This window comes from Bubalus bubalis, chromosome 8 (assembly GCF_019923935.1).
Source record: "Bubalus bubalis isolate 160015118507 breed Murrah chromosome 8, NDDB_SH_1, whole genome shotgun sequence".
NCBI classification, from domain to species: Eukaryota; Metazoa; Chordata; class Mammalia; order Artiodactyla; family Bovidae; genus Bubalus; species Bubalus bubalis.
This window is the reverse complement of record NC_059164.1, coordinates 13278768-13291962: the sequence shown is the minus strand read 5'-3', so window position 1 is coordinate 13291962 and position 13195 is coordinate 13278768. Positions and strand designations below refer to the sequence as shown.

Sequence of the window (13195 nt, the reverse complement as noted above, 5' to 3'; positions counted from 1 at the left end):
AAACACTTAGAAATGTCAGCAAAAATTGTTGCTAAATCTGACTTTCAGGGAAATAAGTGACCCTTTCTGAGTCTTGGTTTCCCCTTCTGTCAAATGAGAGCAATAATATGCTCTGTCTGAGCCTGAGGTCTGCCATGATGATCCAGTGACGTCATAGTCCTGCTCTGAAAACTTGTAAGTGTTCTGTACACATTAGGTGACATGGCTTAGACGCGTTGGGCCGCCATATGGATGGGTTTCTCCCGTGCCCTCCACCCTGGGAGAGTTACAGACTGAAAGCTTTCTTTCTGTCACAGAGGCGTAGTCCTGGTGGTGAGCAATGACTGTGCATTCTGGGATCAGTAAGGAGAAGAATGCTGTGGGAGTCAGGGCGGGGACGTTCACTCTGAAGTAGCATTGCCCAGGGAAGGCTTTATGAAGTGTGTGTGGCAGAGTGAATTAATTTGATTTTAAAGGATGTGTTATTCAGATGGAGGAAGAATAGTTCACTTTGTGGAAACTTACCTTTGCTTTTAAAAGGAAACCCAGTTAAGTGCTGAGGGTCACCATATGCCTTTTAAAAAAATGTTACTTACGGTCTTGAGACGTAGAACTTGGAGGGAGTGTCTTTTCTCTTGAAGAAGAGGATGGAAACTTCTCGTGCTGTCCCATCTCCAATAGTGTTTGTCCTCCCCACCTTTCTCAGAATATAGACCCCAGTGGAGGGGATCTTGTGAGACTCTCAGCAGCACCATCATCCGTCTTAGGTTGGCTTTGCAGTCGACTTTTATATTTTTTTTTCCTCTTTAATTGAATAGTAGAGAACACTCAGTGACTGAGGATTTTAAAAAGATGACAAATGCTTATGGCTAAAAATAGCACTGGTAGTTACAAGTACTCAGCAGAAGTTAGGAGTTATCAGTCTTGGTTTGGGAAACAAGGAGACCAACTAGCTGGTTTCAGGAAAACTACCTCTCCTATTCCAACAATTAGTTAATAAAATTACTCCTGACAGTGGCGGGCCACGGAGCTTGGGCAGTTACATATTTCGAGACAGAGAACCCATTGTCCAAAGATCTCAGGAGAGCCTTTGCAAACACACCGAAGGGATTTAGAACAATTTGCATAAATCTCCCCATGGATGGCGACATGGCTCCAGTATTGGGGTGGTTCCAGGAACCCCTCCTTGGCTGTATCATGGGGTGATGCTGTGCTTGGGGAGAGTTCAGTCTCATGACGGTTTCTGCCAGCAGGATTGGGTGATGGGACGCTGAATAAGCCCACTGTTTGGGTCCACATAAGGACTCTTTTGTGTTGGCCCGGGGCAGCCATGTTCGAGTTTGTCTTCTCTTTCCCCAGTGATGTTTTTGGACTTTGTGGGCTGGAGAATTAAGCACAACACCTATTCTGAGCTAATCTGTCAAACTTTGCTCTTGAAAGGTAACCATAGCCCCTTGTATTCCAGAACGTGGTAAATAATAATCATACTTTTGGAGACTTATGGTTTCTTTTTTTTTGTTGTTGTTGTTGAAATACAGTTGATTTACAATATTAGTTTCAGGTGTACAACATTGTTCAATATTTTTATGGATTATATTCCATCTAAAGTTATTAGAAAACAATGGTTGTATTTCCCAATGCTGTACAAGTGGAGACTTCTGGATTTTTTTATAAAGCTGGGGAGAGGAGGATACTGCTGGACATGTCCAGATTGCTGGGTGTTCATGCCTGTCCATTGCGGAGCCATGGGAATTAATTGCCTTCTGTCTGTGACTGTTATTTGCCTTGTTCACTAACCTCTCTAAAAACTATGTTTTCTTGCACACTTAACAAGTTGTACTTTAATATTTAATATTCCCCTGTGAAAGAGTTTGGGTCACTCTGGATTGCAGTTTAAAATGCTAGGTGGTTGCAAGTCTGTTTTAACTTTTCTTTTTTGTTGTTCATTTTGGAAAAAAATGATATATATTAAACACTGCGTATTAGGAGCTTTTGTTTCTTGCATGGAATGTTATCATTCTAGAAGCCTCATAAGAAGTCTGGTGTAAAATCCAGAGAGTAGTTTAAGCACTGGGTAAATTCAGTGCTTTAAGTGCAGAAATGAAATTCACTGATTTCTAACCTGGAGTTGATTTTCTTTCAGTCTGCAAGCTTGATTTCTCAGCTTTGTTCTAATAATATAAACATTTTTATGTTTATTTATAGGTGGCTTTAACCAAGAGAGCCGATCCAGCTGAACTTAAAACAATATTTTTGAAGGTCAGTATAAAGGAATCTGTTTTGTTTCTTATTTGTGTTCTACAGCTTTTAAAGATTATTTTCAAGCAGCTCTCTATTTTGTTGTTACATTTTAAAAAACATCCCCAGAAGTACCTTTACTTAAGACTTGTAAAAGAGACCCTTTACAATTTTATATCTGTCTTTCAGAATGTGTCACGTACTTGTAGGCGACTGTCTGTGCTGGCTGCGTGGTTTACATTTCACTTTGTTGTCTCACATGATGTTCAGTACCGTCTCGCAACCCATTTACCTTTCCAAGATTGTCCTGTGCAGCAGATGATACTAAAGCTTTCCATCTTAAGTTTAAAGCTCTTTGTAAACACCTTTTGTCATCCTTCATTCATCCGGAATGGACTTCCCTGGGCTCTCCTGAGCAGAACATTGCTGTTGTTACCATCATCATATCATTTAACTTCAGCCGTGGTGCCCTTGAGGAGGCCTCAGTACGAATATCAGTAGATACTACATCACACTATACAAGTTTATTTCCTTTGTTTCTTATATTTTCACTTACTTTGTGATATTGAGCACTGAGTGACTAATACTCTAATAATAAAGTCTGCCTCAGGTCCCAAACACTGAACCACTTTTAAGGTTATTTAACTGGCAATAAAAATACTCAAGAAAGGCCATTTTTGTAAAGAGAATTTTAAAAAGTACATATGTAGGCCTTCCCTAAACATGGTGAGAAGGTAGGTGTGCTGTATTTAAAGAGAACCCAAGGCTTCAAGTGAGAAACTTGTTCTGCTGCTGTGTATATATGGCTTAGGAAGTTATTAATTCTCCTAGCATCACTTTCCGTATCAAAATGGGTTACTGTTAAAAATTGAGGAATCGGGGAATTTGAATACTGATAGGATTATTTGATATTAAGTAATTATTCATTGATTTTTAGGCTAGGTCATAGTATTCTGAATATGGAAACTATAAAGAGTTTTTCAGAGATGTACACTGAAGTATTTAAAGGTGAGATTATGATATCTGAGATTTGCTTTTAAATAACCCAGTTTTGGTGGTGTAGGAAAAATTATCATAGGCAGTATGATAATTTTTGCAATTGGAAAATGGAATACTGGATTTACTACACTGTTCACTCTACTTTGTGTATATTTGCACGTTTACATAATGTTATAAAAAGTTGTGACGATTCTATGAAAAAAACTTACTTGAAAGTGCTGTGTATTAGATATGCACCTGATATGCATTAGATATTGATTCAGTAAATGCTTGAAATTAAGTTATTCATAGAGACAAAGACTCCAAGAGAAAACGGGTAAAAAACAGGAGAAAAAAAGAATCAATTTGTGAAGTAGACTGGGTTGTATATTAGAAGGCAGGGTTCTTTATAAAGCTTGTGTTTTGCCCAGAAACGATAAATACGGTATAGAGACGCTAAGCTGGAAAAGGATTCTGGGTAATGAAAGTCCGGAAAACAGAAACGCATTTGTTTCTCACCTGGTGTCTGTTGCTGCGCACGTCGGGCCCCCCATAATGGGGCTGAGGTGTATATGAAGGAGCCATAGATGTTTTTGGGCTGTGTGTTTATAAGGTTTTTGTTGTAAAACTCTAATGATGTAATTCTGGAAGACCACTTGCAGGAGAGCCTGTGAGTGGGCTGCTAAAGCGCCTAGAGAGAAGGACGAAGCTCCTAACATTGAGTCGGCAGAGTCACGATCATTCTCGGACCTCAGAACCTGTGACTTCTGTTTTCTAAGCCAACAGTAGCTGTGGGCATCGGGAAATGGGAACAACTTAGAGGGTCTCAGTAGATGGTGCTCCTTGGATCCTTATTGGTCTTCTTGATGTGATTCAGTGGAAAGGCTCCAGGTAGAAGCTGCGACCACAGTTTGAGGCCATGTGGTAGCGGATGAGGCTGGGTTAAGAACCTACCAATGGAAGGAGGTATCTTTTCTAGTGGCTGCATCGCAGTCGCAGGGGAGTTTTACTGGAGGCAAGTGGGATTGGCCAGGGAAACCCAGGGGCGAGTAGGAGTCCCTGCAGAGTTCTGGAGAGTGGCCTGTGGGGCTTCTGTGTCAGTGGGCCTGAAGGCTGGGGTGGAATCTTCGGGACCAAAAAGGAAGTGCTGTCTTCCCTTGGTGTGGCTGGGACTAAATGGCTTTTGAGTGACAATTCCAGATGACTTACGAGTCCAATGGGATGATGTGGGGGGAACTGTCCCTGAAGAAAAGAAGTGATCAGCAGTTTCTAGAAGGGATTGTGGATCTGGCAGAGGTTTGGGTGATCTCATCAGGCTTGGGTAGTGTGGTACCAACGCAAATCCACCTTGGCTCAGCACGCTGAGGATCTCTTGTTTACTCTCTACCGCAGACGGTGCTGTGGGGGAAGAATAGGGAGCGAGGCGCCTTTGGAGGCTGTGCCAGGCACGTCTCCAGTGAGCCTGGGCTTTCTTTTTTTTTTTTTTTTTGCTTAAGTAAATTGTGGTTCATTTATTTATTTATTTTTAAAATTTTCATTTTGTATTAGCATATAGTTGATTGAGGGGCTTCCCTGGTGGCTCAGCTGTAAAAAATCTGCTTGCAGTGCAGAAGATGCAGGTTAAGTCCCTGGGTGAGGAAGATCTGGCTACCCACTCCAGTATTCGTGCCTGGAGAACCCCTTGGACAGAGGAGTTGGAAAGCTACAGTCCATGGGGTCACAAAGAGTCGGACTTAGCATGCATAGCTGATTGACAATGAATAACTGAATCACTTTGCTGTACACCTGGACTTGTTAGTTCTAAGAGTGGATCAGCAGCAAGCACTCTGTAAACCTGACTATTTGCTGCCTTTTTTCTGACATTTTCCTGACTTTTCTTCTTTATAAATATCCCAACCTCTCTGCTACACTAGTTAGGCGATACTCCTGTAGCTTAGGGGAGGTGGAGGGAAGCTTCATTGTTCTTTTGAGACCAGATGTGCTGGTAATGGAGTTGACAGCTGTGGCGAGCAGAGAGACCTAATGGAACCGAAACATAAGGAGAGAGGGCTCCTGGAGGACTAAAATGAGCCCTGTTCTGGCTTATTTATGTTTGTTTGTTTTTTTTTGAAAAGAGTTAAAATCAGTTCTTTTTCTGAAGTTGCTTACTGTCAGATGTTGGGGTTATAAAGATGAATTTAATCATGGCTCCTGCCCTTAACTATCTCACTGTGTGTCTCTGAGTGTTTAAGAAAAAAATCCACAATATGGTTGATATACATTATACAGTACATAATATGGTTGATAGGCATTGTATAGTATTAATTAGCAAGAAGATGATGTGGGGCTAATTATATCTTCCTAGAGAGGGTCATTACAGTTGCTGGGCCGTGGTGACATTTGAGCTGCTGTTTATCAGATGGAGAAGGTGGAGGATTGTGGAGCAAAGCAAGACAAAGGAAATAATAGTGCAAGCAAAAGCAAAGAACTCCAGGCATGGAGGTGGCCTGGCGCAGAGAAGCTTGGGAAATGGTGCTAGAATGGTGGGCAGAGTGGAACTTGGCATAAAACATCTCCAGCCTAAGGCGTTTGAATTTTTTTTATGCAGGCTGTTTTAGTGACATGTGGCGGTTAATGTTTTGTCTGGATGTAGAAGTTGAAGTCTAGGTGTAGTCAGCTTTGTTTCCAACCTAAGTGTTGGGAATCTAAGTTTTTTTCTCTGCCTGACACTTTCCGTGCTGTCTCATGTTAATAAACAGGTGAGTATTTGAGTGCTTACAGTTTAAATGAAATGCCATGGAACTCTGCAGTGAGTGAGATGTGTAAAAAGGTATAATCAACATCCATGTCTTATTTAGAGATGTTCAGGTTTTATACAGGGGACAAAATTTATAGGCATGCAGAAGGTAAAAAAAAAAAGTATCTAAGTCAGCACAGTCAAGGGTCACTTGTGTGGTTAAAGCAGACGCCACAGGAAATGGAGGAGGGAGCAGTCCCTGTGGTGGGGAGAGGTCAGAGAAGGCTCCTTGGAGTGGGAACTTGAGGAGCCCCGCGGATGCGTGGGAGCCGGGGGGTGGAGGGGAGGCACCCAGGGGGGCAGCAGAGGCTTCTGGGAACCAGGACCACATTGGAGGGACCACATTGGGAGCAAACCTCCCCCAGATTGAAGGATTTTTGCTCATTCTTCAAATGTTTACTTAATTCAGCTCTGCCCGAAGGAGTCTGCCAAGTTTTACAGGGTGTGGGTGACAAAATTAGAAAGATGATTGGGAGTTTGGCATTTCTGCTAAACAATAGGAAGCCATTGAAGGTTTTCTGAGTTCTCCAGTGACTTGGAGGATGGGTCTGAGATTGGATTAGTGCAGCAAGGCCATGGGTTAGGCAGCTGTGGGTGTAATCCCGGTGTGCAACCCTAATAACTTGGTTAGGGTTGTGGTAGCAGAAGAGTGGAGAATGGGCAACTTAACACATTTTGAAGGACTGTTTGATTGAAAATGCCTGATCTTGGGTAACGGATGATCATGTTGTTCAGTCACTCAGTTGTGTCTGACTCTGTGATGCCATGGACTGCAGCGCGCCAGGCTTCCCTGTCCTTCACCATCTCCTGGAGCTTGCTCAAACTCATGTCCATTGAGTCAGTGATGCCATCCAACCATCTTGTCCTCTATTGTCCCCTTCTCTTTTCTGCCTTCAACATTTCCCAGCATCAGGATCTTTTCTAATGAAGTCGGCACTTCACATCGGGTGCCCAAAGTATTGGAGCTTCAGCATCAGTCCTTCTAATGAATATTCACAGTGGATTGATTGATCTTGAACAGGGAGTAAATATGACCACTGGATATATAGCCTGGGGGCATGGAAGTACCAGTATTAAGAATGCAGAAATTGAGGAGACAGCCATTAGCTCAAGTGAGAGTGAAGGAGGTGATAGTTACTGTTTAGAAGTATAGAGCTGGATGCAACTAAATCCCTTACTATAGTGTAAGATGTGGAGGACGGGAAGACCAGACAAGGGAAGCGGGTCATATTACAGATTGGGATAGTAATATGTAGTGAATAGCATTTGGAGTTTTATAATTATAATTCATCAACAGAAGCATAATATATATTTTTAGAAGATTTTGTAGGGAAAATTGGCAAAATAATTTCCTCTTTGAAAACCTTTTTTCTTATGACACAACAGTTCATATTTTTTGAAAATTAAAAAAAAGATGTGTATAAAGAACTGAAACTTGTGATCCATATATATTTAAATCTATCCATATATATACATGTATCTATTTAAATCTATTTATATATGCATATGTCTATTTTCCTGTTTCTCTGCCTCTGTGTATGAGTAGAATTTTTTTCCTTAACAGGAGGAAAAATACTATTTGGTATTCATTTTTTCCCTCACCTAATACATTATGAATACCTTTTCCTATCATTGAAAGCATTTCTGCTTTTTTTTATTGCTATGATACTCTTATATATGGCTGTTTTACCATAATTTATCTAGCCACTCTCTATTATTGGATGTTTAGTTGTCTTCTCTGCTTTGCTATCATAACAACACTGAAATGAATAGCCCTGAAACTACATTTTTGCATATAGCTAGCATTTTCTTAGATAAATTTATAAAAGTTTTGGAATTGTTGAAGAGTGGATTTACAACATTTCAAGGCTTTTGATTCTTGGCAGACTGCCTTTCAAGAAGGTTGCATCAATACACATTTTTGTTGGGAGTATGGAAGTTTACATTTTTCCACATTGTGAAGTCAACTCAGATTATTAAAAAAAACTGAGCAGCAACAATAAAAAGCCTTTTGACAACTCGTTGAAAAATTGTATCTTGTTTTAAATTTGTGTTTTTTATCATCAACAGTGTATTTGTTGACTATTCATGATACCTAATGACATTTAAGCCTTTTCATTAAAATTTACAAATATACAGAAAATAGAGTAGTAAATACCCACATAACCACCACCTAATTTAACTAAGTTTTTGTCACATTAGTTTCACATATAATATTTACTGATGTATTTCAGTGTAAGTTAGCTATCTTCATATAGCTCCTAATAATTTTAAGATTCCTTATTGAGAAATGGCCATAATACATGTTAGTAAATATTATATGTTGCCATAATATATATCACTGTGCACTTAATGAAATTAATAGTAGTTCCTTAATAACATACAATATTTGATCCCTTTTCAAATTCTTAAGTATAATAGTTTATTCCACCCGTGTAACAGGGAAGCAGGGGAAGAATGGTCAAACACAGTGATCAGGTGTGCAAAGCATTTCTCAGTGGCTGGAGCACACTCAAGAAGAATTTGCCCTTCAGCCTGCAGCCATGAATGGTTTATGGCAAAAATGAGTGACTGGTGATTATGGTTCTGGCGTGTTCACAGTTGATAGACTATTTTGTTCCACCAGTAGTGGGCAGGCCAGTTAGGCCCCCTGGCTTCTGAGGATAGTATAGTGACACGTTGCTTTCCTTTGCCACCGTATTCATTGGGTGTGGAGGTATGTCTTCCTGGTGACATTTGGTTTATTAGTCAGGGTTCTTAAGAGAGACAGAACCAGTAGGAGAGAGCTCCATCTCTACGTACGTATCTAGTGAGGTTTATTATGAGGAATTGGCTCACACCATCCATCTTGGAGGCCGAGAAGTCCTAGGATGGTACTGTCTGCAGGCTGGAGACCCAGGAAAAGCTGGATTGTAATTCAGACCACATCCGAAGTCCTGAGAACAGGGTGGCTGATGATGTAAATCTCGATCTGAGGGCCAGAGAAGAAAGAAGATAGGACCCAGCGTATGCAATGGGGCAGGGAAAAAAGGATGAATTCTTTCCTCCATCTTTTGTTCCGTTCTCAATGGGTCGGATGAAGCCCACCCATACTGGGGAGGGAAGTCCAGTTTACTGAGTCCATAGATTCAAATGCCAGTCTCATCAGAAACACCCTCACAAACACACCCAGAAACGGTGCTTCATCTGGGCACCTGGTGGCCAGTCAAGTTGATGCATAAAGTTAACCATCATAGTTAGTATTTTACTAGGTTATGCAAGGAATCCTAAAAGCCTTCTCATTTCATAAGTATATGTGTTTAATCATATTGAACTTCCAAAAATGGTAAAGGAGAGAAGCTTCAGGTCATTTATCAAATCTATTACTGAAGAAGGATTAAATAACATTTTAAAGGTAGAGTAGCTGCAAGTCCACTCCTCTGTGTATCAGTCTAAGGAAGAATCTTTGACATCTTTAATCAGAGTAGACACCCAAGCCTTGGTGATGCAGTGTTTTTTAAAACTGAGGAAAACTATGTTTCTTGTGTCCATATTAACATGTCCTTGTATTGAAGAGATGTTTTATCACCTCTGAAAAAACAAGGCAGATAAAAGACCTGAGATTTTTTATTTGTAAACTATATTGAGGAATAAATCAAGTGCATCAATCAGAAGTGTACAACTCCACGCATGTTCATAAAGTGAATCCATCCATGTAACCAGCATCCTTCAGTTCAGTCGCTCAGTCGTGTCTGACTCTTTGCGACCCCATGAATTGCAGCACGCCAGGCCTCCCTGTCCATCACCAGAAGCCCTCTGACTCCCTTTCTAGTCCATACCCACCCCTCCTGAGGGAGCTAGTCATCTGACTTCTGTCACCATGTGTTAGCTTTGCCTGGTTTTCTACTTTATATAAAATGAATAATACACTATGTTCTCCTTTTTCTTTTTTTTACAATATGTATTCTTGTGTCTAGCTTCTTTCACCGTTGCTTTATTGGTAAGATTCATCCGTGTTGTCACGTGTAGTCGGTGTTAGTTGATCCCACTGTGTGACTGCCACAATTCATTGAAACATTCTGCTGTGGACATTTGAGTTATTTTCCGTTTTTTGTTGCTATCCAAAATAATGCTGCTGGGGGTGGGGCAGCTTAGAGCTGTGGCACAGCCCCCTCTGGCCCCAAGCCCATCCAGCCTCTAACAAGGTGCACATGTGGGGGAGAAAGTGAAACCCACACAGAAATGCAGCCCTAGACCCTCAGGCCCTGGCCACGCCCCAGACCGAGGCAGAGCCTGCTGTCATACCCAAGAGAAACCCAGCTCCCACCCCCAGGGGGCAGTGATGGCCCCTGGGCAGAGGAGACGCCACGCTTGCTCCTGGCTGGGCTCCAGCCCCACCTCCTTCCAGCTCACCCTGGGGAAGACACAGCTCGTGCTCGCTTGAGATGTGTTTCTCCTGCCAGAGCTGCTGGGAATGCTCCAAGGACACACGTTCAAGGGCAGGAGAGGTAAATTTTCACCCAGTTTCATAAAGACAGAGAATGTTAAACAAAATGAGAAGACAGGAATATATTTCCAATGAAAGAATAAGGAAAAAAAAACCCGACACAAAACCCTGGGAAAAAACCGTAATGAAACACAGATAAGTAATTTACCTGATAAAAGAGTTCAAAGCATTAGTAATAAGAATCCTAATTGAACTGGGGAAAGAATAGATGAACACAATCAGAATTTTTGTTAAGAGCTAGATAATATTAGAAAAGTGCTGGCCGCACTGAAGAATACAGTAACTGAGATGAAAAAATACATGGATATGAACAAGAGATTGGGTGATAAAGAATACATAAGTGATCTTGAAGATAGAGTAATGCAAATTGCCCAGTAAGAACTATACTACCCCTCCCTCCAAATTCTAAAAATTGAGGATGGTTAAAGGGACTTACGGGACAATATCACAGGTACTAACATTTGCATGATAGTGGCCCCAGAAAAGAAAGGTGGCGCTAGTGGTGAAGAACCCACCTGCCAATGCAGGGTACGTAAGAGACGTGGGTTCAATCCCTGGGGCAGGAAGATCCCCCTGCAGGAGGGATGGCACCCCACTCCAGTGTTCTTGCCTGGAGCCTCCCATGGACAGAGGAGCCTGGTGGGCTATGGTCCATGGGGTCAGAAAGAGTCCGACACAACTGAAGCGACTTAGCACGGCACAGAAAGGGAAAAGAGTAGAAAATGTATTTGATGAAATTATGGCTGAAAACGTCCCAAACCTGGAGGAGGAAACAGATATCCAGGTACAGGAGGCACAGAGGATTCCAAACAAGGTGAACCCAAAGGAACCCATGCCAAGATACATCATAATTAAAATATTAAAAAAATAAAAAATTTTAAATTTCAGCAAGAAAAAAACAAAGTCACATCCAAGGGAACCGCCATAAGGTTATCAGTTGATTTTTCTGCAGAAACTTTGCAGGCCAGAAGAGAATGGCATGATACTTTTAAAGTGCTAAGAGGGAAAAGCCTACCATCCAGGATACTCTATCTAGCAAGATTATCATTCAGACTTGAAGGACAAGCAAAGAGGTCAGACAGGCAGAAACTGAGTTCATCAATACTAAACTGACCTTACAAAAAGTGTTAAAGGGTCATCTGTAAGTGAAAAAGTAAAAGTTCCAATGAGAAATAATAAATTATGGGAAGGGAAAAATCCCACTGGTGTAAAATTGCTGGGTCTGTCCTTACATGTACATTCATTTACAGTAGACATTGCCAAGCAGTTTTCTGAAGCGGTTTGCCAGTTGCATTTGCTCCATATTTTGCCAACATTGGCTTTTTTCTTTTTAATTATCTTGTGTATGAGTAGTGGTATTATTGCATTGTAGTTTTATTTTGCCTTTCCAGTGGAAAGTTTTCTTTTAGGGGTTGGGAGCTTGATAATGATTCTAAAGATCATTTGGGGAAAACTGAGAGAGTGATTAGCCTTGTAAGAAGGCTTGTAAGAAAAAACGTAATGAAATGCGTTCTTATTTTGTGTATCCGTTCATTCATTTATTTTTGGCTGCACTGGGTCTCCGTTGCTTTGCCAGAGCTTTCTCCGGTTGAGGCGAGCGGGGACTCCTCTTCATTGCGGCCCTCGGGCTTCTCACTGCAGCGGCTTCTCTTGTTGCGGAGCCTGGGCCCTAGGCACCTGGACTTCAGTAGGCGCAGCACAGGGGCTCACTAGTTGCGGCTCTAGGGCTCTGAAGCGCTGGTTCAGTAGTTGTGGCGCGTGGCTTAGTTGTTCCGGGGCATGTGGGATCTTCCCAGATCAGGAGTCGAACCCTGCACTGGCAGTGGATTCTGTGCCACTGGGGAAGTCCAGTAGTGCAGTGTCTTTTTTATTCCACATTCATTTGTCAGATGTTTATTGAAGATGTTGCCTCTCTACCAGGTAACAGTCTAGAGCTCGAGGATACACACCAGTGAGAAAGGGGGAAAAAAATTCTGTCCTGGCAGAGCTTTCCCTCTAGTTATGGCAATTAAGGTGCATGTAATCTTGCAAGAGTAGATGGGTCAGTTGCCAAGGTTAGTCCTGAAACATTGCCTGCTGCAGTGATGACGGGAGCTGTCAGCTCATCCTGGCATTCCTCCCATGGACTTGGGTCTGAGTACATCTTCACTTAGGAAGGCATTGCCCATTGATCAGAACTGTGGAGGAGATGGACTTCCTTGCCAAGCCTTTCCCTTGTGACCATATGCTAATTTTTGGAAGTATTTGTGTATTTGCCCGCATAGGGTCTTAGTTGCCCAACACCAAACCTTGGTTGTGTCATGTGGGATGTCATTGGCTGTGGTGCACAGGCTCTCTAGTTGTGACATGTTGGCTTAGTTGCTGTGCGACATGTGGGATCTTAGTTCTCCTACCAGGGATCGAGCCTGCGTCTCTTGCATTGCAAGGTGGATTCTTAACCACTGGACCACCAGGAAAGTCCCAACCATATGATAATTTAGCCTATGGCATCCTTTATGGCATCCTAAAGGTGAGGGAAGGGGGAATGATTTGATGTGTGGGGTCCTAGGACAGCCAAGAGTTGTTTAGTCGCTCAGTTGTGTCTGGCTCTTCATGGCCCCATGGACTGTAGCCTTCCAGGCTCCTCTGTCTGTGGGATTCTCCAGACAAGAGTACTGGAGTGGGTTGCCATTCCCTTCTCCAGAGGATCTTCCCTTCTGAGAGACAACCAAGAGAGTAAGTGGAAGAGACTCAAGTTG

The 13195-nt window shown here is 42.0% G+C and overlaps 1 protein-coding gene across 5 annotated transcripts in view; it reads left to right on the top strand.

The window, feature by feature from the left end:
- Nucleotides 1-13195, top strand: part of SLC25A13 (solute carrier family 25 member 13) — a 228256-nt gene that overhangs the window by 26725 nt on the left and 188336 nt on the right. For 4 of the 5 annotated variants that reach the window (XM_006061079.4, XM_045166352.1, XM_044946462.2 and 1 more), the window contains exon 2: nt 2185-2238. In XM_006061079.4, coding sequence (XP_006061141.3) covers nt 2185-2238 — 54 coding nt within the window. Of the gene's footprint in view, nt 1-1396; nt 1420-2184; nt 2239-13195 lie in introns of those variants that run through there. The other variant, XM_006061083.4, reaches the window with a different exon arrangement.